The sequence below is a fragment of the Lathamus discolor genome, chromosome 5 (assembly GCF_037157495.1).
Source record: "Lathamus discolor isolate bLatDis1 chromosome 5, bLatDis1.hap1, whole genome shotgun sequence".
Taxonomy (NCBI): Eukaryota; Metazoa; Chordata; class Aves; order Psittaciformes; family Psittacidae; genus Lathamus; species Lathamus discolor.
This window is the reverse complement of record NC_088888.1, coordinates 81,573,132-81,597,465: the sequence shown is the minus strand read 5'-3', so window position 1 is coordinate 81,597,465 and position 24,334 is coordinate 81,573,132. Positions and strand designations below refer to the sequence as shown.

General features: G+C 36.8%; 1 protein-coding gene across 2 annotated transcripts in view; it reads left to right on the top strand.

Annotated features, from left to right (window-relative positions):
* COL19A1 (collagen type XIX alpha 1 chain) overlaps positions 1-24,334 on the top strand; it is a 181,385-nt gene that overhangs the window by 11,425 nt on the left and 145,626 nt on the right. For both annotated transcript variants that reach the window (XM_065681451.1, XM_065681452.1), the window contains exons 5-7: positions 20,364-20,487; positions 20,871-21,146; positions 22,875-22,955. In XM_065681451.1, the coding sequence (XP_065537523.1) occupies positions 20,364-20,487; positions 20,871-21,146; positions 22,875-22,955 (481 nt within the window). The remainder of the gene's footprint in view (positions 1-20,363; positions 20,488-20,870; positions 21,147-22,874; positions 22,956-24,334) is intronic.

Below are 24,334 nucleotides of genomic sequence, written 5' to 3'. Positions count from 1 at the left end.
TTTTTTTTTTTTTTTTCTGGAATCTGGAAATATGTAGGTAGAAAGTAAATTGTGAATATTTCTTTCTTAAATTCGGATTCTGATACTGAAAAATCTACTGTTTATACATAGATATTAATGAAACAAAGGGAACAACTTTCATGGTATAACAAGACGTGTTACACTAATCTTCCCACAGTGGAATTGGTTGTCCTCTCTCTGATTAGTGTTGACAGGATTAAAAAGAGAGGGAAAATAAACATTACCTTAAACACTATATTTTAATGTTTTGGGGTTTGGTTGTTGGATTATTGGGTTTTTTTTGTTTGGGTTTTTTTTTCAGTGGAATTGGTATCTTTGTGCTGTAATAGAATGGTGAGTGCTCAGTGTAAAGGTGAAACTACACAGCATCCTACTCTGACACAGGGTGGGATGAAAGGCAGAAACTGCGTGAAAAATGTAAAGGGTGGTGAAAGAGAGAAAGGCACAGTGGAATTGGATGGATTTAAGTTTGCATGGGGACAAGGAAATGGCAAGAAGCAGTTAGGAATGTAGTTTCAAGTTCCCAATGCTCACTGGAGACAGAGGATCATCTCAGACCTTCTTGGTTCAGATGTGCTCTGAGTCATGGGACTGTGGTTTCTGTAACAGCATGTTCCTGGGATGATGAGGGAAGCAACTGTATTGGGTGTTCTCTGTTGCAAGAGGTCTGGCTCTAGCTTGCCTAGGGAAAAATACACCTGGCCCTCAGACTTTGCCTTTGTTTGGGTCCTGGGCAGAGCAAAGAGAGGCGGTGGAGAGTTTGAGGCCAGGGGAGAGGCAGAAGAGGATTTGGAGGCACCCAGGCAGAAAGCAAAATGATCTTTAGGAGAGAAAAATTCTGAAATAAATAGAACTTAAATATTTGAGATTACTGGATAGTTTCTAAGTTCTTCTGAGGTTATTAGATAACATAAATTTTAATGCTTGTCTAATCCTGCAGAGTTAAACAAATAATAACTGTCTTTTGTTAAATACCTTGGATGTTATCTGTTGAAGGAAAAATGACTAAATAAAATTGCTTGACACAGAGAGTGCTCTATTTTTATTAGGGCCTTCCCAGTATTATAAGGATTCTCTTTGGGAAAAGAACAGGTAAAATTAAGTAGTACCACTCATACATATCTTCACTAAAAATATTTGAAAGCTTGTCAGTAAGAAAACTTTTTTGTTAAATCTATTATTAATTTTTCAGATTTTTATAGTTGGGGTTTGGGTTTTTTCAGTGGATGGGAATTTGAGGGAAACGTGAGACTAGAGGAGTAGAAAATCAAGGCAATAACAAAAAATGTGGGGCAATTTTTTTAGGAATAAATGCTAAGTAGTTCTTTGTGTGCAGTGTAAGCTGCCTTTATTCTGAAAGTGGCAAAAAATGGAGTGTAAGTAGCTAGAAATCACAAAAGGGTGAATTATTTAGATTTCATGTTGTTTTCAGGGAAAATTCATGATTCAAAAAGATTGATTTATAAAAATTCATGGTTCTGACAGGCGACGTTGAGGTTGAAAATATAAAGCCTTTTCCCTAGCTTTTATTAGTAGGTCTGAATACTACTGTCTGTGGTTTATATTATTCTTATAAGAACAATTTATTAGAGGAGGCAGTGAAAGTGGGGAATATACATCATGGCTACTAGTGGCTTAGCAAAGCCTTATGTCCTAGTGGCTGCAAGGAAAACACTTGAGAAAGACAATGCTTTTAACTTTCATCATGAAGTGAGAGAGAAATCTAACTTTTTTTCTATATTTTATCGGTTCAGCTTTTTGGAGTGAGGATGATTGTTAGAGACAAACATGGTCAGTTTTGGTTTTTTTTTTTTTTTCGTTTTAAGTGTAAACTGGGCAAGGGATAAGGAATTTCAATAAAGGATAAACCTGGAAGGCAAGTTGTTGGGCTTTAACGGTCTCTTGCTTCTCACGTTCCTCTCCCACGCTGTTGTTTTCGTCTGTGTATCCTCATTAAAGAAAAACTGAAGATAAATCTTTCCAGTTTCCCCTAAAAATGTGCATATCTAATGGATGAAAACTTTAGTTGAATGAAGCAAGTGAGATAGTTATTAATAAAATGCATAACAGTACTAATGTATGAATGTAGTTAGGCTGAAAATTAATACCATTACTGATGTTAAGGTACAAAATAAGCTTTTCAGTCAGCTTGCTGTGGAAATAAATGGTACCTCTTACATATATCTTTCTGAATAAAAAAGGGTTACTTTCTGTTGTTGAGATAACACTTCAGACAAGATTTTTAAAAATTACTTAGTTCAAGCATTTTTGATACTCTTCTGAACTTCTGAGTTGTTTTTTAAACATAAGGGCAGAGAGCAGTCAGGAGCACAAAGTGAGGTTTTGACATGATAGGGTTACAGTGAAGGATACTCAGGAACTCTGATATCTGTCTTCTTGACCTTATAATTTACTTCATCTCAGTTATCCATGTACAACATCTTGTAACTTATTATTTTATTTGAATTTTCTTCACTTGTGTCAGACTGTGTGGTTCCACATAACCATGTTGTTAAATGCTCGGAGGTTTTTAGGAGCAGTCTGCCTCAGAAAATATTTTAGCAGACGTGGTGTGCAGTAAGCAGCAGAACAGTGTTTGTTATCCATCCTGCAGGAAACTGAGAGTATCTGATTAAGCTGACTAGCAAGTATCAAGTAACTTGGCACATCTCCTCTTGCATTTCATTCATTCAGTTGTAGTGTGGGTAATAGAAAGCTATGCTGTGCCATTTTTCTTGTGTGATGCCATTTTGGTTTTTTTCAATGGACATGGAATAGTGTTGCACCTATTTATATGTTATAAATAATTTATAATGCAATGTCAGCTTGGGAAATTTATTATGTCTATATTGGATTTTGGTTATATGTCTTTATCTCTTTTTGTGAAGGAATTCTGTACTTATTTTGTCTTGTAATAGGAGATGGATAGCTTTTCTTATGCTCCATGTAAATGACTATTAAATATTTAGTTCTAATAATATTTTTCAGGATTTTATAATTTTTCTAAAAGTTTGAAAATTTCTAAAAATTTCTAAAAATTTTCTTTTTTTTTTCAGGAACAGAGAGTGATTTTTAAATTAAAATACTGTTACTTACTGCAGTTATTACATGGATATTAATAGAAGTTATTCCTGAGTAAAGTGGTGTAACAGCCTTTGAATCCTAAAGAAATCAACAGTAAAATACTGTTATGCAGACAATCTAATTATGTAGTCATAATAATAGTAATTGTATAATGTTTTCTTTTTATTTCAATAAAAACATTATGGAGTCATATTTTGTTCTCTAGAGTTTAACACATACAACCTATGCAGTATACTCAAGTTTGGCACAGAGCTTGCTGGAAAAAAAAAGCAGCACAGGGCTCAGTGCTGACAGGAACTCCTTTACATCTGCAAGCAGTATTCAGTACCCTGGACATGAAGCCTTCTAAACTAATGTTTGTTCTTTAGTTATGTTAAAGTGAATAGCACTATGATGAAATAATTTCACTGTCTCTCTAAAGACACATCAGATGTCAGTTGTTCCTCATTCTCTCTTTTCTGGGTTGCTGGTGGGCCACTTTTTTTTTCCTTCCCTGAAAGTGTCAATAAAGGAGATAGTGAGTTGGTTTCAGCTGAGTTTCAGAATGTTTTTGAAATGGATGTTTATAATTAGCAAATCTTGATGGCACAGTCATGGCTTTCTTATTTTGTAGTCTGTTTGGCTTGACAAACCATATTAATTTACTGAGGAGATTATCATAGCTGTCTGTTAAATGATCTCAGAGTTGGGATTACTCCCACAAACTTTTTTAAGAATTCTTCCCCTTTTGGTGTAAGATACTGCAAAAGAGCTTGGATTTTGACTGTATTTGGACTACTGAGCTCCATCAGCCATGTTGTCACTCTCTGGTGCCAGAATGGATGTGGCTTGGACCATATTTTATAGAAATTGTTTCACCACCTTGTGATGTCTAGTTACTGGATGCAGAAATACTATTCCCACTTCTGTCAGTATATTGCGGGCTGGAAGATTCTTTCTGCTAAGAACAGAAATTAATGATGAAAGAATATTCATGTGGGGTTTTCTGTTTGCTTTTAATACTAATCTTTTTAATCACAAAAAATGCTTAGGGAGTTGCATTTCATAGAGCACAGTTGGCATCAAGCGTTTCTGTGCTCACCGTTAAAACCCTTTTCATACTTATAACATTGCTTCCCAAAGGTACCTATCTGTGGTAGGCTTTGCAGCCATTTACTTTCCTCTCGTTGGTCTATGATTGTATCTTGCATATGACTTCAGCTGTCAGTGAATGTCCACATGGGCGTGAGTTTTGATTATTTTTGCACATGGCATGTGTTTTGGGCAGCAGACTCGGGTTCACTGTCTTCTTGAAAAATATTAGATATAAAAGATATATATATATATGTTAAGAAGTAACATACCTATTTCTTAAATACAGTATAGAGTGGATGGATGTGAAAATATCCATTTCCAAAAGATTTAATCAGAAACCTTTAAAGCACCTTCTGAAAATGGGAATGAGGTGGCACCCCTGTCCAGAGGCAGGAGTTAGTTATGCTAACCAGCTTTTATCTGTGCTTACATGAAGTCCTGCTAGTCTTTGGTCTATTAAAATATTAGATCATTATGTAAGAAGCCACCTCTCCCTTCCTATATCACGTATTTATTTGAGGTCATTTGAGCTGTTAGGGCCAGCAATGCCAAGACTGAAATGTCTGGTATTTTGGTTGCAGGGTATTTTCAAGAAAAGGGCCTTGTCTCTGGAATTTGCTTCCGAGTGTGGGAGCCTAAATTTAGTACAAATCCTGATGCTTTCTTCAGGTCTTCCAAAGTAGTGGATCAGAAACTGCAGTGAGAGATTCTTTCTTTTAATGATTGTGGTTGAAAGACTGAAATTATGCACTTTGTTTATTTCCAGGAACTTGAAAACCTACTGCATTTTGTAAATTAAAAAGAAGGATAATACAGGGAGTACTGTTGAAGCAACAAATTGGAGCTGTACATACCATGTAAACACCAATCGTTTCATAACTAAGGAGAAAACTGTGCCCTCTTACCATGAAAAGTGATAGGCCAATGCTTCTTTAAAAGAATTAACATACATTAATGTCTTTTTCTGCATGTATGGGCTTATTTCTACATGATAATTTATGAGAAATATGCCATGACCTTTTTATAAAATTTTAAATAGCGGCATTAATGGATTTTAATAGCTATATTAGGCTTGAATCACACTATAATTTAACATGCAATTTACATATGGAAAGAATTGGGGAAGAAAAAGTAATGAGAGAGAGGTGGCAGAGGTGAAGAGTATGTAGAAATATATAATACTTACAATTGAAAGTAGGGTGTGAGGGAACAGAGAGCAGTAAAACTGTTTTAGTTATGCCACTGACTGTGGCAAATCTGAATTCTTTGATCTGTAGAGTGCTCCCCTGACAGTAGAGCACTTAGTGTGGCAGCTTCATACCAGTTGAATTTGTAAGACAGTGCTGGATAAAGCACATTGTTTCTTTTCCTTTTTTCTTCAGCAGTGTTGATCTTGCCATAAGGCACTTGCAGATAAAGGGAATGAGCTCTTGGGGGATGTGTACGTTAAGGGCACTGGTCCACAAGAAAAGTGTGCAGCAGACCATCAGTGTTTGTGTGGATCCCCTGCGTACCTCACAGTTCAGGATTAAACTTGAGGTAGGCAATAAGCAAACCACAGAAGCACTGGAAGAACAAATAGTAAAGGCAGTTTACTCTCCTTACATAAAAAGCTTTCCTTAATTTGAAAGACATGTATTTCAGTTCAGATTAGTGTTATTTTTTCCTGCTGCCTTTCTTTTAAAAGAGAAATCTGTCCAGCCAAGATGATTATTAAAAAAAAAAAAAAAAAACAAAAAACAACCAAACCTAAAAAGTTAGGAGTTCACCTTCCCAGCACTCCTCTCCAGCTCTCAGCCTCATCTCACTTCCGCCACATCAGCATCAGCCTGTCTGATGAGCAAGGCTGGCGGTTGGTCCCTGTGGCTGTGTGATCTCCAGCAATCACAGCAAGAAAAGAACAAGAATGTGCTGCTGGGAGGGGCGGTGGGGGGGCGTAGCCTGCTGTTAACTTAAGCCAACCCTGAAATTGCACCTTCCATGTAATGTTTTAACCTGCCCTGTCGAAAACAATTCTGTTGGTCTGATCAAAACAATGGCATCTGCAATATCTAAGCAATTTAAATTTTGCTGTATATTGCTATATGAAATTAATTAATTTTTTTAATATGATATTGATGCCAAAACTCTTTTCCATTTTTCTTTGTGGATAAGATAGCAAAACTTCATAAACTTACTGTTGTAGATACCACAATAGATATACAAAGCTATTGTGCTATTAGATTCCTAGGTTCAGCACAAGCAATTTACCTGGACACTTCCCCATGGTCCTTGTTCAAAAAACTGAACACAGATTCTGCCATGGGCCATTCAGTTTACTGGTATGTTAGCTGAAGAGAGCCTTCAGGGATGCCGGACTATGGGGAACTTTCACAAGAGTTTACACATCATCTACTCCGTGGCAAGTATGCTGACTTTTTAAGTCTTTGTAATCTTGTCTTGGCTTTTTCTTGGCCATCCTTTTTAAGAAAAAAGTCACCAAAAAGCAAGTGCAAGATAGTGCTTGAAGTCAGTGAGGATGCAGATCTAAGTCTGTAACAAGACTTGTGTTTGTTTGATAGTCTTAGAACAAAAATACAGTTGCAAAATTATTGCAGTGGAATTTTCTTAGAAATCTGGAATAGATGTGTATATACAGCAGTGCTATATGCGACCACACTGAATTCATTGAAATGTATATAATGCTGCAGCTGAGGATAGACTGTAGCCCCCATATGTTGTAGTATAAAATTAGATATTGAAAGATCATTTATCAGTTTTGCTGATTGGGCTGAGAGGATTCAAGTGTCCTTGTAAAATGCATATGATTTCTCCAGCTGAAGCCGTGGTGCCGTGTGCTTCAGAAGTCATTTATCAGCAGACTGGAAAAAAACCCAACAACCTGTAATAAATCAGATTTTATTTTTTTTTCCCCTGACTTTTGTGATTTAACACTTTGTGAAATGCAGTTTTCATTAGCGGTGCTGTCAGGCGTTCGTCCTATTAACTGAAGTTGTACCTACAAACAGATGTTTGTGCCGATACATCTGCATCTACGCAGAGGCTTTGTTGTTTAAAGATACTCCCTTCCCCCACCTTGCCTCTTAGTTTTTAGTTTTTCTATCTAAAAATAGTTCATGGACTCTCTCACAGTGTAACTGCCTGGTGCTTTTTTCAAGACACTGATTTTCATTTACTTTCAGTTGGTGGTAAAAAATTTTTGGCCTCTAGCATTTCTCTGTGGTTAGCTCTTTGCAGTTTTTATCATCGTGCCATGAAATGTTTTATATTTATGGAGATAAATTGCCAAATCTGAAAAAATACTTTTTTAATTTTGCATAGACAGTACAGTCCATGCCCTGGGTTTTTCACTTGAAGGTCTGGGTATCAACTTGATTTCAGTCATAAGTGTACAGGGTTTGCTGACTGCAACCTTGTCTCAAGTGAATATTTGTCATGTCACCAACTCTTTTCAAAACTTGGAATTATTTAATAAGCTTCAACTGTGTAATCTATAGAAACTATGTAATCTATAGAAACTGCGTCCTGATGTACATATATTGATGTTTTAACAGAACCATGTGCAAGAGATCATGTTATTTTTTTATTTAGTCTATGTGATTAGTTGCAGAATCTCAGAATTCTGTTAAAAAGAAATTAATCCTAAAAATACCCTGGGATTGAGCATGACAATACAGGCATTGGTTAACTCGTTGATAGTTCCTAATATGGCATTAGGGTTTTAAGTGTCATGAAAATGCATGTATTTCTTTTTTTGGGGATTTGACTGTTGTTTATTGATACACCCATGTTGGCAATGATAATGTTGAAGACCTTGGTAAACTTTGATTTATGTCTTTTACTCAGTTTTCTCTTTAAACTCTGATGAGAGTTTAGTGAGGAATGGTATGTTCATAATGTATGCTGAGCAGTGTTGGTTACTCAAATACTGTTGAATGCATATCCCATAAAATAGCAATGGCTGTCTTATGGCTAAAGAAAGTGAGTTTTGCTTTGGACCACTCTTGAGGAGTAACCACAGATAGCATCATCAAGGTGCTCTGACCTTATTTTTCTAGCTGCTCTTAAGTGAGTGGTTCAGAATGCTAGATGACTGCCGGTTTAAATTCATCTATGAAACTAAACAACAAAGATGATAATATTCACCAGGAGCACATACAATAACAGGAATGGTCTGCCAAGACTTGGGAGGAAGAAGTGGACTTCCAGGTCCAATTCTTGCACTCAGTACCCTCCATGCTGGTTATGCTTACTTTGGAGTACAGCACATACAATTGCAGCATTAAATTATTACTGTTGCTCAGGATTGACATTTAGCAGCTGACTTGTACAGAGTTATTAGATAATGCTCACTCATTTTATACGTAAAGGTACTATTTGGAAACAAGTTTTGGGAGAGGATTATTCCAGGCCAAGAGGTTGTTTTTTTTTGGTTTTGATTTGTTTTTTGTTGTTTGGTTTGTTTGTTTACTGGTTTTTTTTTTTTGGGGGGGGGGGTGGGAGGAAGGCTGGTTTGTTTGGGTTTAGGGGTTTTTTGTTTGTTTGGTAGGGTTTTGGGTTTTTTTTTGTGGTTTTTTTTTCAAGTCGCCAAGAGTTGAGAAAGCTTAACGTAGGATGCTTCATTCTTATGTGAACTGATGTGAACTCAGAAGAAAAATCATGGAGACAGAGACAGTGGAAGAAAATGTACCACAACACAGCCCAACATAGAAGATAAGTGCTAGCTGTAGTTGAGGAAAGAGACTCTGTATGATGGCTTGAACGTTTGAAACTGTTAGATGAAAAAAATGCCACTGGATATCTGTGTTTACTCAAAAAGGAGCACAGACTTTGAAATTATTTCCTATTTTTTATAGGAAAGTTACTTTTCTTTCCACAAGACTTTCTTTAAATTTAGAAAGTGTTACATGATTGTATTATTGTTACTGTGTGGAGACAGATACGCTATGCTACCAGGAAATTACATAAGCTTAAGATTTGTTTGTTGTGAAAGTGTTAGGAGCACTAAAAAAGCTCTTTGTGATTCAAGGTAGCTAATATGATTTCATGGAAAGGAAAGTCATGATTCATTAACTGATTAGAGTTCTTGAAAGACTGAAGAGTTATAACACAGCCTTGCTTCCTTGCTCTCCTGAAGGATCAGTTAGCACAGCTAATATGAACCCATATTATGGCTAAGATTAAATTGTTTACAGTATGCTCGCTTTTTTTTATCACTATTAAATGTCATCTCTTTAAACAGCTTGCGTTGAATTTATTTTGCTCTCATACACAAGTGAACATGTACTTCTATCTAGCTGACTCTAGGTGGCATTGCCTGAGAAGGGGGAGTTAGACCAGATGACCTCCAGAGGTCCTTTCCAACCTCAACCATTGTAAGGTTCTGGGATTCTATTGTAGAATATCCTGTTAACATATTTTCTTCCTTAAAAATACGGATTCCCATAGTCTAGGTATTTAGTTACGTTGTCAACCAAGTAATTTATAAGATAAAAGCAAATTTCTCAAAATGTTGGTTTTGTCATAGGACAGTGAGGGGACAAAGCGTTTCCTTTTTGAAACTTCCAAAATATTCCTTGCATCTCATTGCATCCTTAAAGATTACAATTTTACAAAATATTTGTGATATTAGTGATATTTTCTTTACTGTCGTAACTCTTCCACATTTGTCAACTAGCCTGAGATTTGCAGTAGGTAATATGCTGTTCTTGGAGTTTTCATCAGCAGTAGAGATTTCAGTCTTGGCCTTATTCTTGAAAAATAAGATCATTGTTCATTCTAGTTCTGTTACTTACACATAAAATTGCACAAATTATTCAACATCAAGTTATAATCAAAGCATTGTTTTAATGCAAAGTTTTTGTACCATGGAGCCTTTGCTGTTTTGAGAAAAGTTTGTAAATTCCCAGTACATCAAGTTCCCTTTTTTGGATATAAGGCATCTGGCCTGCTTCCCCAGCCTGAGAACATCTCCCGGTAATATCCAGTGTTCTTTCAAGTGGTGTTTGATGGGTTCTTTTGATGTGAAGCTTAGGGAAAATCTGAATAAAATGTTCATTGACTTATACAAAGGTACCACTGCTTGAAATCTCCTTTCAGCACCTCTGTTTTGGGCCTGATGTAGGATGACATCTCTTTACAGCTTCTTTTGGTTTCTGTCCTATCCCTTTAAAGGGAATACCTGGCCATTACCCAGCAGTGTCTGATAGTGACAGGGTTAGCAAGTCACAGGTTCTTGGCCCATCTTTTTAAACATAGTTATGACTCAGCAGATAGTAATGCAATGTTGATATTTTTAAGCTTGATACATTTTTACCCTATTTAATCTCTAACTTATACAAAAATCTCATCATTACAGAAAGTGTGAGAGATGCAGGCTAAACTGTATGTACTTTTTTTTTTTTTTAACTTGACTTTAATTAGATAACTCAGAAATAAGTCCTGAGATTTCAGAAGTGATAATTTCCTGTTTCTGAAAGTGCTATTAAGTCTTCCAATGTGATGCAAATGATTTTTTTTTATAATTTATTTTCCATACTTATTCACTTAGAATCCACGAATGTTAACATTTTTTACAAAATGTAAAGAGTGCATTATTTACCTAATTATCTTTCAAATTAGAAGCAGAGCACCAGGCTTAAATATTCATAGACTAGTCATTCTGCATGTAGTGCGTGTTAAAGCAAAAGCATGTTCTCTTTCTGTAGTTTTGGTCTTGCAGCTGACAGAGCTACTTGTTTCAGGTCAGACCCTGGTATCTGGTATCCTTAACCTTCTTTCCTACTCCAGTCTCTTCAGTTGGTAATTTAATCGTCACCACTTACACCTTTTTTTGGGGGGGAGATCAGCTGGAACCAAGATGGGTAGATGTATCCATCTATAACAGTGTTGTAGGCTGTAGTACCTTTAGTGTTGCCTGTGCCTTTTTTGTCAAGCATTTCTTAGCATGGTCTTCCTGTTACTTTAGCCTGGAATTAATTTATTTATAGGCAGTCCCGCATACTGAAGAGGAGGCTAGTTATCCAGGCAGTTATTTGAGGAAGCTGGGAAAAAAGCATCCCTTATTTTGGTTCAGCTGCACTCCATACAGCATTTCGTCTAGCTCTCACTTTCCACGGCCAGCCGTGCTATTGTGTTCAATTTGAGCACTCAGCATTTTCATGAAGGACACTGGCCTCAAGATTGTTTGACTTGTATCATCAGCCCAGGTTGTCTGGGATCTGGCAGAACAAACCAGGGAAGGAAGGAGGGAGCCTATTCCAAGTATAATCACAGTTCTCTTTCCTTGTGCTTGTTCTATAGATTCATTATAAAAAGCTACCAGAAGTTTGTGATGGGGGTGAGGGAGGACTAAACAGGAAGAAACTGAGGGTCCAAAAATAAAAACGTATTATGTTTGGTGCAAGTATTTCAGTATGCAGCTCCGCTGGAGCTGACTAGCCCTCCTGTGTACCAAACTAAAAAGACTGTTCTGTTTCTTTAATTGGTTAGTGTCTGTAGGTACCTCTGCAAATGTCTGTACGTTGCTGGTAAGCTGGCTGTGAAAACCTTCAAGAACAGATGGATACTTAGGTTTTTTCTAAGTACAGGCCAAGAGAAAAGAAATGTCATTCCCGATTGTCTCCCTCCGTTCCAAAGTATGGAGTGCATTGCCTGTCTTCAGACCGAATGGTCTCCAATAGACAACTCCTCTGTTGTAGTCTGCTTTTCTTTTCTTTTTTTTTTTTTTTTTTCCAGACAACAGCAGCCACTGAATTCTACAAATAGTTAATTCTGTACCGTAGATCTCGCTTCAGGGTAGGAAGCCTGTAAAAATGCATGCAGAGCAATTTTTGCTGCCAGTTGACTTTCAGGGGTTATGGTAATTATTTTTTTCTCTAACATCTTCAGAGGGTTCCTTGATCAGCTGAATGACTCTATTCCACTGCAGATAATCAAGTAAGAATTTAATATCTCAATGACTTCAGAGACTGCCAAATAGCAGACTAACTAGACCTGTTGTCTTTTTTCCATTTCTGGCAGCAAACTAGAGGGACTGCATGAGTTATAGAGCTGCTCATAAAATGTCTAAATAAAGGCACAGTTAGACGTTAAAAGAAGTATGTAAAATTCTTTTAAAAGTATTTAAGTTCACATCCTCTTTCTTTGATGGTTGCTGTGCTTGAAAAAAGAGTACCACAAAAAGAGTTGGATTTTAGGACATTTAGCACAGCAAAATGGCCTTGAGATATTATGTAAAAACATCAAAATTCTTGAATGACTTGAAGAAAACTTAAATCTCTGCCATTCTTTTAAGCACAGCTTAGCTTGACATTTTGAACAAAAACCATTTCTTAGGAGACAATCACAAACCCACTGAAAAAATGGGCAGATCATCACACTTCTCCTTATTCTGCAATTGATCTCCATAAATAAAGTTCTGTTGGATTTTTGTAAATACCTTGTGAGAAATGTGTCAGACCCTGAAGAAGTTTCTTTGTGGAGGCAATCAATTTACTAATGTGGCTCTGAGTAAGGAAAAGCACTGAAGATTTCTGGGATGTTCATGCTGGAGAACAAGACCATCTTTGCACCTGTGCAGGAGTGTTGCATTCCCTACAGTGAATCACAGGAGTAGAAACCTGTTAGAAAAATGGGGATGAGGAATGTGCATGTGTGTGATGTTCTACATTTAGCTTTGGAAAGAAAAGGAGAGAGGTAGACATCTAGGAAGAGCAAGCTTTGTGGCAGGAAGTGATGAGAGTTCAGAAGAGATGTTTTTCTTTTATTTTTATATTTTCAGTGTAGTTATGATGCTTATACTGGGAAGAACTCTTCCTGGCATTTTTCAAGTTTTGATACATAAGCAGATCTAGCATCCAGGTTATGTGGAGAAATGCTCAGTGAAAGGGCGCTTGGCATGAGAAACATCACTGTACTCACAAGACTCTTAAACCAGTAGTCTGAATGGGACTTCTTATTGTAACATCTATGTGAGGACAGGGAGATGGAACTGCAGGTGTCAGTTCCTGATGTGTCAGTATCTGCCACAGAGGGGTTACCTGAAAATATACGTGGGAAGCTACTGAAAATATATATGAGGAGAATCGGGTTAAAAAAAAAAAACAACAAAAGCACTTGAGCAACAAAGGCTGGGTTTGGTCACTTCCTGCCAGTAGTGGTAGAAAATCTCGGCATGTTTGTCAGTTAGTGATGCCAACACATGCAAAACCAATCTGGTGCGTGCAGCATGAGGCAGAGAGACACCAGAAAGTGTCATGCCATTGCATGATTAGGCCGAAGCAGATGCAGAGAAAATGTTTTTCCCCTTTTGGGAAAGAACTAGAGTTCCAAATTTTCCTTACCTGTGTTCTCTTGTGTTCCCTGTCTCTCAGACACAGAGCTCAGTACGTTTGCTTTTGCTCTGGACATCTCATAAGGAAAAGAAACAGTCTGAATGCAAGAGCTGTATTTAGTGTGAGACCTGAGTGAATCAAATAGGTTGACTTTAGTCTTTCTGAGTCACAGGTAACCATGCATTAGATGTTGAGCTCAAAAGTGCCTGTATATTGCAAAAGCCACCCAAATTTTTCTAGTACGCTATACATGTCCTTTATTTGCTTAGCACATAAGAAAACCAGCTTAATGTAGTATACCCATTGCCCGCATCCGCTCTGTTGCATTGTATTTTCTTGAGTATGTGCCAGTGCAGGTGCTGGAGGATCCTCTGGAGTATGAGATTACTTTGAGTAAAATTTTAGCTTGCCGAAGCAGTCACACTCTGGCTTTCTCCTCTTTCCTGACCCATATTCCTTCACATTGTTCTTTGATGGTATGACTGTTATTCTTTTCCACCCTGTGTGCCTGTACATGGAAAGATGCTTACTGCTGATTAGAGCCGCTTAATTTACTGCGCAGCATTCAGGGTAAGGTGTGATATTTTGGAAAGGGAACGTGATGTTTGAATGTAGTATTTTATAATGTGATACTCTTGATAGTTTCTGAACCCTTTTTGTAAATTTTTTAAGGTTTTATTTTTATTTTAAAATATATTTATTATATAAAAGGGGAGAGAGCATGAGTGGCTGTGTGCAAATCACACGTTCTTGCTTTTGGTAGCCGTTGGTCTTTGGTCTAGGCTAGGTTTATTTTTCTTTTCCAGATACAAGGAAAGTTCACTGATCACTCTGAGACCTATTTGATTCATTGAAAAAAAAATAGCCAAGCTAGTAAGGCAAGTATAACTGTATCAGAAGTGCTCAAAGCTGCCTTCCACATGATAAGACTCCAAAAGCCTGAATGTTGACCTGAATTGTCTCAAATCTTTGTCAGACTGAAGAATTCTTCTTAGGAAAATGAGGATAAAAGTTGTTGCTTTTCCAATGTCTATTACTATAATGTTATTACTTTTAAGTCTGTTGTCCTTATTGCTGCTGGCTGATTTTTTTTTCCCAGGAAAGTTAAAATGCACAGAAATCAGCCAGACATGGAAAGGACATAGTTTTGCTAGCTTAAACGCTTTAAAATTAATGGAAGAGTTCATTAGGCCAGGAGTTTGCCAATAATTTGTGTAAATGGGGATATACAATACTCCTAGAACCCCTAGGGGAAAAATACTGTGTACAAGCATAACAGTTTTGGTATTTCTGTTTCTCTTTCAAACCAATCTATTTAAAAATGCCCTTTATAATTTTGATAGCAATAACATTACCTTTCACACAAAACAAAATAATTCTAAGCCACCTGTATATTACAAATGACGGCTAATTTGTACCTGTTCAACAAATGAAAGCAGAGACGTGCTGAGGTATATGAAATATTGGGTAAATCCCTTTTCTCAGTGTTGAAATAATTTGCAGCTTTGCTGTCAGTGGTACATTTTCTGAGTGGGTTAAGCTCTCCCTAAGTAATTAATAACTCTTAAGCTGTCTGAATAGTTTCCCTCGAGTTGCATCATATAATGTGTCATATGAAAACAACTCGAGGCCTAATGTAACATGAAACTGTATAGTGCATCTTAATGTGATTTGAGGAAGATGGATGGGAAGGAAATTATTTCTTATTTTGAGCAACAAACAGCTGTTATTTTATTTGAAAAGAATTTAAAATGCCCATTCTAGGCAAAGATTGGTAAGTTGTTATAGTTGTTTCCTCTTCTCCCACTGTACTAGTCAAGTTAGGCAAAAAAAAAAAAAAAACAAAAAACCAAAACCATGAAGCATAAAAAGTATCACTATTTAATGTAGAAATTCTGAGAATAATGTGGAGATCTTTTTTTTATTTGCTGACCGGAGCTTTACCTTTTTTTTTCATAATGGATCTCCGTTTAAATCCCCTAGCAAACACAGACACTGTAATCTTAACCTTTTTGTGTCAACGTAGTCCTTAAATACCAACCATAGGAAAGTTATTTAAACTAACTTCTTGAGCTCTGGTCACCAAATTATTGTAACATTGTCATGTTACAAGTGACATATACCAGGTAATGGTATATGTCAGCTGGAAAAGATATGTCTTGCCATAAACTCTAAACATCTGTCACTTCGCTCTCAGGAAATGTAAGTTGGATCATCTTTCTCTTCTTGGAAGGTATTCAGCAAGCTGGAGGCTTCACTGATACTTGTAAATACGGAAGTTTATCGTATGCTGTAGTGTATTCTCATTTGATATGGAACAATTAGAGTTCATAAGATTTAAAAATAGCTGCTGCTTTTCCATTAGTGCTTCTTTTAAAAATAAAACCAAAAGGTAAATAAAGGATTGCCTTACTAAATTTGATATGGGTAACTTGATGCTGCTTTACAAAGATAGAACTAAACCTGTTTATAGCACACTGAATACAGTCAATTCATTCATAATCACTTCATTTAGCACTAGGAGAACCAGCTAGTATCTGCATTTCAGAAATTTTCAGAACTTTTGAGGAAACAAATGAATAAGCAAATATTTTGCCAAAAATCAGTCTGTACTTGATCATTACAAAAAGTAGCAGATATGCAGGGAGCCAGTCGTGAAGTTCATGCAAATTTCCTGTAACTGCTCATCTAGTAACCTCGTAATATAGAGCCTATAGTGTGTCTGGGCCACAGAACCTGTTCTTGGGAAAAATTATGTCTGTGTTTAATGAAGTAAAAGAAAAAGAGGAAAATACAATAAAGCCTTTGCAACTCTGAGCATACTTATGATTTGATGGAGTGCCACATAGTTGTAGCAGGAATATAAGTGTGTATCGACATTCTGGATTTATCTGCCTGATGGTGTGTAACATTAAGAGATACCTGAATGTCTGGATTTGTAACACATATATGTATGATCTAAAACCTTGTATTGTTAAGGATTTTCCTGCTTGTTATCTTTGGTCTCCACAATCTGTAATTTATTTATTTTACAGTCCCTCTGTAATTTACTATACACCTCAGTCCAGCAGGCTAGGGTGATGTAAATTCAAGCCTGTGTGTTCAGTCATGTGCTTCAATTCCTGCTATTGTTTTCAGCAGTTTCCACCAAGGGTGTGATTCACTTCTGTGCACTTCAGTGTGAATACTGCTCTCCGTTCATCCGCTTTGATTTCTTGTTATATACTATTGGAAACAGAGGGAGAAAATCAAACTAAATTCCACCTAAAGTATAATTTAGTCAGACTTTGTGCACCTGATTCTCAGGGTATGAGTCACTCTCAAGCACCACCTAATTCCTTATGGCACCTGAAATGAATGATTTTGGACAACAGATTTCCTCTGGCATCTGGGCATTAGTTCCAGGGAAGCTCAGAAGCACCATGGCTTAAGCAGCCAGACATGTAACTCCCACCCAAGTTTCACTGTAACTCAAAGATCTAGAGGTGTGCCTGAAGCTGCCTATGTTCCCAGAGGTGCCTAAGCCATTGACTGTGCTTAAATCACATTTAGTAAGCTTGGACAGCATTGAATTCAACGCAAACACAGCAGTCATGAGCATTTCCAGTGTGGAAGAGGGAGAAGGGACCTTTTCAGTAGCCCTGAAAAGGTTAGACCAGTCATCCAGAGAAAATGTCTGGTTTGGATTGTCCTAAGCTAAGGAAGCTCAACACGAATGGGAGAACTTGACTGATGTCCCACTGCTGAGGGTATTTCCAGGAAGAGGAGAATCTCAGACTGATGTTTTTACTCCCAAGTCTAATTACGTCTTTTGGTTCAAGCACTTCTGTCCAAAATCACAAGCATGCACTGGTTCAAAGATCAGATGCCAAGGATACCCTTGATTTTCTTGTCTGTTCTAACTTGTAAGTTCTTTCTTGTCATCTCTATAGATTAATTTTCACCCTTACTAATTGCTATCCATATTTCTGTAATGTTAGGGCTTTCTTGAGACCTCTCATCTCTGTTATGGCTTTCTGGCTGGTACCATGATGTACTGCCCTGAGTTAATGTTCTCTATATTTGTGCTTTATGTCTGTAGATTTTGAGGTTAACTTGGTACAAGTTTCCTTCATCCTTATTCTCTCTCCTTTTTGTATTGTTTTTTCTTTTCCCCGTGCCAAGGACAGGGTAAATATTCTGTGTGAAAGTTTGTTGAGCTTGTGAGGAAGTATCTGTTGAGCTGTGGGCATGTAGAACAGCTTACTTTTGTACTTCTCATTACCATTTAATGCAACTTCTTTACTGTTTTTACCCTGCATATGTTATCTTACTAGTTTTCTCACTTATCTTTAAATGTTGGTAGATGTGATCAGTAGAAACAGTATATTAAGTATTTGAAGAACTTCTGAACTTCAGATTCAGTATTCTGCAAAATTTTGTTTTGGCTTTTCTCGTGTTCCAGTATGAGCTTTAATGTTCACATTCTGTTCTGGCTTCCCCTTTCCCCTGCCCCCAAATGTCATTATATATTTATTAACATACATACATACTTTGCCTGCTTCTGAGGAGCTTTTAATTGAAGTTTGTGGAGTAGGAGATACCGTGGTAGGTAATACTGAAATTTTACTATGGTATCTTACTGACCATCTGTACAATTCAGTGCTAGATGGATGCTTTTTATTCTGTAACATTCACTTGAAGCCATTCAGAAAGCAAGAGCATAGAAGAAATTGTGTATAATAATAGATGGTATGATAGTTTTCAGACCGTCTCATCCTTTCACTTTTTTCCTTTTAGCACTCGCCATTTGACTGGAAGGGTTGAATGTTAAGTGTATACTTTAAAGTATCCTTTAATGACTTTTTGATCACCAAGGAATGTTCATATAGTTACACAGTGAGAACTCCTCTTAGAATAAAGATAATGTTTCTGTTATGTCTTTAGTATACGGTAATTAGAATCATAGAATCATAGAATAGTTAGGATTGGAAAGGACCTTAAGATCAGTTTTTTGCCCTTTGCCCATTAGTGTAAAGTACCCCGTGTCTCCAAATACGGGATGTAGCTGGGAAAGTTAATTGATTTTGAAGAGCTACTCAGATGCTCCCAAAGCCAGGGGAGAGATACACTGTCTAGGTTACAGCTGTAAACATGAGATACCCTTTCTTTAACTTGTCTGAGATGCTGTAAACCACAGGGCTGATCCCATGTCCAGATAGTTTACTTTTCTGCAGAAATGCACTCATATATTACTGATGCCTAACGAAAGTATTTTCTTTATAGATCATAAAACATATTCTTCATGCTGTAATTAAAAATACAGAGTAATATGAAATCTAGATCGAAGTCCTGCAAAGCCTACTCACTTTTGTCTTGTCTTTTGACATTGAAACATATATAGCTGTACACAGAGCATATTGGTCCACTAACAATGTGGGAGAGCAGCCAATTTGGTCCTGGGATATAACAGGAATCAACTGTGGGAAATGAGCCAAAGAAGTGTGATTCCCACATGAGGGACTTAAATAGGTGTTAGTCTACAAAGAAGCTCTTTGGCAGGATTTAGAACAGTCTTCTCTACAGAGAAGGCATTTTTCCTGAGATCCTCCTTTAATAAAAGTGCACCTATTTCCAGGAGGGTTGTGAGGTTATTCTCTTGTCAGCTGGTGGTTCCCTCTTTTTCTTCTTTTCTTTTTTTCTCTCTTTTCTATTTTCTTTTTTTTTTTTTCTCTCTTTTTTTTTTCTTTTTAATAAAGGCTTTATAGCACATTACTGTGTAATTATAATCCCATTGTAGCTTTTTAGAACCAAACCATTTACTTCAGATGATCATGGGGAGAAAAATGGAAGGTGTTTTTCTTCTGCATGAGGCCCTCAGATTTCCTCTGCTCTGATCCAGGGAATGCCTTTTGCAATGTGGCTAGTTGGGCAGTCCTGACAGTTTTGAGTAAACAGCAATGTTAATGCTTTAACTGCTCGTGTGTTGTGTAGCATTTGCATCTGTGGTTTTCATTTATCTCTCCTCTGTCTTAGAAAAGAAATAATGTGCAGGAGCTTCAAAAGAAAAAAGTTGCTTGCACCATCATAATTTGTTTAGTACAGAATTAATGTATATTTAATGATTTCCAAAGTCGATAGATTTGAGTTACAGATTAATTTCACTTCTGAAATACAAACTTTTCAAACATTTTTTAGAAGTGGTGCTGTACTGCATTCTGTGACACAGGTAGCAAGTCAGACTTGTTTTAGAGGCATTGACATATTTTAGGTAAGAAAGGAATAATAGAATCCAACAAGAACAAGTAATTCATTCAGAAATGCATTCCTTATATTTGGTCAAGTCTGCTCAAGTCCAGCTGTCGTGATACTCAGGATGTCGGAGTGGAGGTCACTGGATCAAACCTCCTGCTCAAAGCAGGACCAACTTGAAAGTTAGATCAGGCTATTAGTAGCCTGCTCCAGCTGTGTTTTGAAAGTCTCCACGGATGAGGATTATTCCATAAATCCTCTGGGAAACTTCTTCCAGTATCCCAAGAAATAAATTGGGAAAAGCAGTATTTTAAAATATCTTTGTGTGTGGCATTCACATTGCAGCAGTTAAGATGCCTATTTATAGTAATCACAGATGTTAAAAAAGTTAGAACAAAAAATTTATCAGCAAAATCTTCAGCCATTTATTCTTATAGACAGACTGAATTGTACTTCTGAGAAGAGGTGTTTCTGAATGCTGAAGCCCCTCAATTTGTATGAATGTGAATGAGCATTTGACTCCTTGTTTTCACCAGGTATTATTTCTGCACATTCATTTTAAGCAGTGTTTTTGTGTAGAAGAATAACAAATCTTTTTTTCCCTCCCTCCTCTTGTAGGCAAGTATTTCCAAATGGGCTTCCTGAAGAATACTCTCTAGTTGCTACGTTCCGTGTACGGCGAAATACCAAGAAGGAGCGTTGGTATATATGGCAAGTTTTAAATCAGTATGACACACCTGAGGTTAGAGTCATCTTTGATATATTTTTTTCATTAAGTTTCTTTTTTGTTTCCATGTAAAATGGCAAATAGAAACTTGGATGTTTCATCATTGGGTTTAGCTACAGTTTGTATAGAATAGACAGACTGCTCTGAAATAATTGGTCATTTATCATAGGAATGACAAATACGTAACAAAATGCATCAAGACTGCAAACTAAGGATAATAGGCGTGCTATGATTTGTAGCTGATATGTATTTACAAAGTTAAATAGCAGAATGCTTCAAAACATAGTTCTTGCCCAGTCTATATAGTTGGAAGTATTTTTATTATACACAGTTTATATATGTGTTTGAATCTTATACTCGTAACTTTTAAACGACCATTTCTTTTCTTTCATTTTCAGATCTCCGTCCTTCTGGATGGTACAAAAAAGGTTGTGGAGTATATGACCAAATCTGCTCAGGGAAATATACTGCACTACACTTTTAAGAGTCGAGAAATTTATCCATTGTTTGATCGGCAGTGGCATAAACTTGGTATTGGCGTGCAGTCAGGGATCATTTCCCTCTATTTGGATTGTAATTTAATTGAGAGAAAGCAGACTGATGAAAAATTCACCATTGACTTGCAGGGAAGGACTCTGATTGCTTCTCGTGCTGCAGATGATAAGCCTGTAGATGTGAGTAGTGAAAGGAAAACAGGATAACTTGATACCATGTTTTAGCCATGCTTCTGTTAACACAATTGTAAAGAATTATGTAGATAAAAGATTCAAAATTCGCTATTAATTTTTGAGTATGTATTATTCAAGTCCTGGAGTCTTATTCTTTAAACAATATTCAGTGTTTTAGCATTTGCTAAGGCAAACCTTCTGTTACCAAAGTAACTAAAAAACTCAGTCCTGTTTTCAGGAGTCTGTGTTTCTGTATTTGCTTTGGAGTAAGAGCCACGTAGTTACTGTAGACATAGTATTACTACATTTAGAGATAACTTTCAGTGGTAATTTTTTTTTCTTTCAATTTTTATGAGATTATTTAGAAGTCTGTGTCAGTCATCTGTTAGACTTGCTTTCTCTTTGGTAAAGAGGAGACACAAAAATATTAAGGATTACCTCTCTATCAAGATTGTAACACATTCCAGAGGAATTCAGCTATGCAGGAAGAGGGGCATATTGTTTATAGTTGTCAGTCCCTCCTCATAATGGGAGGGATTTAGGAAGTGGCTGGAGATGTGTTTCTTGCAGCCATTGTTACAAAAATTACGTAAGGCAACCCCATAATATTGTGGGTGGTGGTGTGTCCCAGAGATGCTCTCCTCTGTTTCCTTCTGCAGAGGACTCACAGCAATTAATTTGAAAGCTCCAGGAAATGTCAGCTTGTTTTAAGTATGCTAACATCCAGCTACCATGTTGAAAGCATCTGGCTCAGAGTTTATAGTGACCATCTGAAAGTTTCAGCTGTATTATGTACACTGTAGAGTTCCAGATGAAAATGGCACATTGTAACTGCAAGCTAGCATTATGGGAGAAATCAGTTCTGTGAGGCATAGAACATTTTGCCCTGGACTCAGAGCTCTTATTTAATGGATCCAAGCTTATGCTTTATTTTGTTTTCTAAGATCGAGTTCAACTTTATTTGAAATGCATGTACCATCTCCTCCTTTCCAAGTAGCATGCAGGAGGAGGAGCAGATTTTTTTTATCTTGCGGTGGTTGCATGGCAAAGGCTGGATGATTCTGAGTGGAAGTTGTCCATTAGGATTTCCATGTTTTCAGGAACACATTACGGGTACAAAGCTGATGAAGGCTCCTGTACTAAGTCACTCTTCCAAACCCAAGTGCAATGGAGAGAAACAAGGGACGCAAACCAGATGCAGAAAGAGGCATAGGAGGCCAAGATTATCTAGTTAAAATTAGATGCCATTCATCTCCCCAGTCCACCCCAAATCTCTGAAACAGAAGCTTTATGTACAGAATTTGTGATTTTCGCTTGTCAGGTGATTTAATGATAAGACCAGGCAAAGGTCTTGTCCAAAGTGACAGAAGATGGACGTGAGATAGAGCTTATAGAACCTTTACTCTAGTTCACTAAAGGAGAAAATTACCTTCCTGAGAAGGCTTGTGGAGGATGTCTAGAGGGCTCAAATGCCTGTGTAGCATAGCAAGAGCAGTACAAAGGGATGCAACTTAATGAAGATGAATCTAAAATGTGATTTACATCAAAGTAATGGACTGCATAATTTGTCCTTAATTGAGGAGGTGTGTACTTTTTATGGATTTGTCTCTTTTACTTAATTTCAGAAATCTGCAGTGTTTCAGAGAGAAGGTTTACTATGCCAAGATAAGAAAATGCGTACTGTAACTCGTGATTTTTACATCTCATATTAATCTGCTTTGTATCTCTTAATAGATTGAACTTCACCACTTAACAGTCTATTGTAATCCAAAATTTGCAACAGAAGATACGTGTTGTGAAATATCTGCAGACCTGGTAAGTTAAATGCAAATATTTATACAAAGGAATTACTTTGTTGTTCCTTACTAACGAGTTGTAAAGAAATATCCATAGAAGTATTAGATTAATTACCTTTTAGAAATTAATCCTGTATCTGGAGTACATTGTTTCTTGCTGCCTAACTAAATGTCATGGTGGCACTTCAGTAAAAGGCAGTAGGTGCTGCAAGTGCTTCTTAATTGAATTTCTTAACATTGGTTGATACGTAATTAGTAACTGAGGAAGTCTCAGAGAATAGGAAACAAATCACTGTGATGACCTGAGGATGGCTTCAAATAACAGAGGCCATTTCAGTAACAGTTGGATCTAGTGAAGCATTACAGATGGTAAACAAAACTCATAAAAGAGTCTCTATGACTGTGGAAAGGAACTAAAATATGAAGGTTTTGAGGGTGTGTCCCTTATTTCAGTACTCTAATGTGGATAAATGAGTGGTTTGTAATTGGCAGATACTTTCTTCTCTATAACACACATGCTGAGGTGTATATATATTTTTAACATAGAGAAAAACATTGATTTATTTTGAAGGGTTCACTTTTCCCTTTGTTTTGATAGGCAGAATCAGTGTAAATTGGGAGGCACTAGAACTACAGAAATGCTTGAAGTTGCAGATGTAATCAATCGTTCTGCTGAATCAAGTCTATTTAGAGGAAAAAAACCCAAACAAACTAACAAACACAACTTCCAAAAGAAAATATGTTTAAATATTGGTCTGCTCATTATGAATAGCCTGTAAGAGCAGGCTCCTCTGAGATATTAAGCAGTACCATCACCACCAATCCTGCAGTCAGCAAAAAAACACAAACAAAGCATGCAGAAGGACTAATTGATCCCATCTACAAAAGGATGGGAGAAAAAGGGCACCAGCAATGGAGTTAGAAAGCTGCCCAAGAACGGAGGAGCAGAAGGCTTTGTGGGAACTGGCAGCTGATAAGTGCTCAGAAGCATGGAGGAGGCTGGATCTAATTTATCAAATTTGGCTTGAAAGAATATTTTTCAAATATATTTAAAAATATATTCGTTATTCTAAGTAAGAGGTTTCTCTTGTGTGTATAACCTCATGGATAGGTGAAATGATGGATTTTGTTCTGTAGGTCCTGCTTTATGTGTCAAAATACAATTTATTTAGCAGTTATGACAAAATATCAGAAACTAAACCCAAAGCAAGCCCTTATTATATATGAACACAAAAAGGTTGATAAGTTTTGTTAATAGCATTTAGATATTTATTCAGCTATGTCGCTAAGAGCACCATTGGCTTCATTTGTAAGTCTTCTGTTGAAGATGTAAAAAAAGGTGGGCTAATTGTTAATGACTTTCATATTGAAACCACCATTACATTTTCTGATTTATTT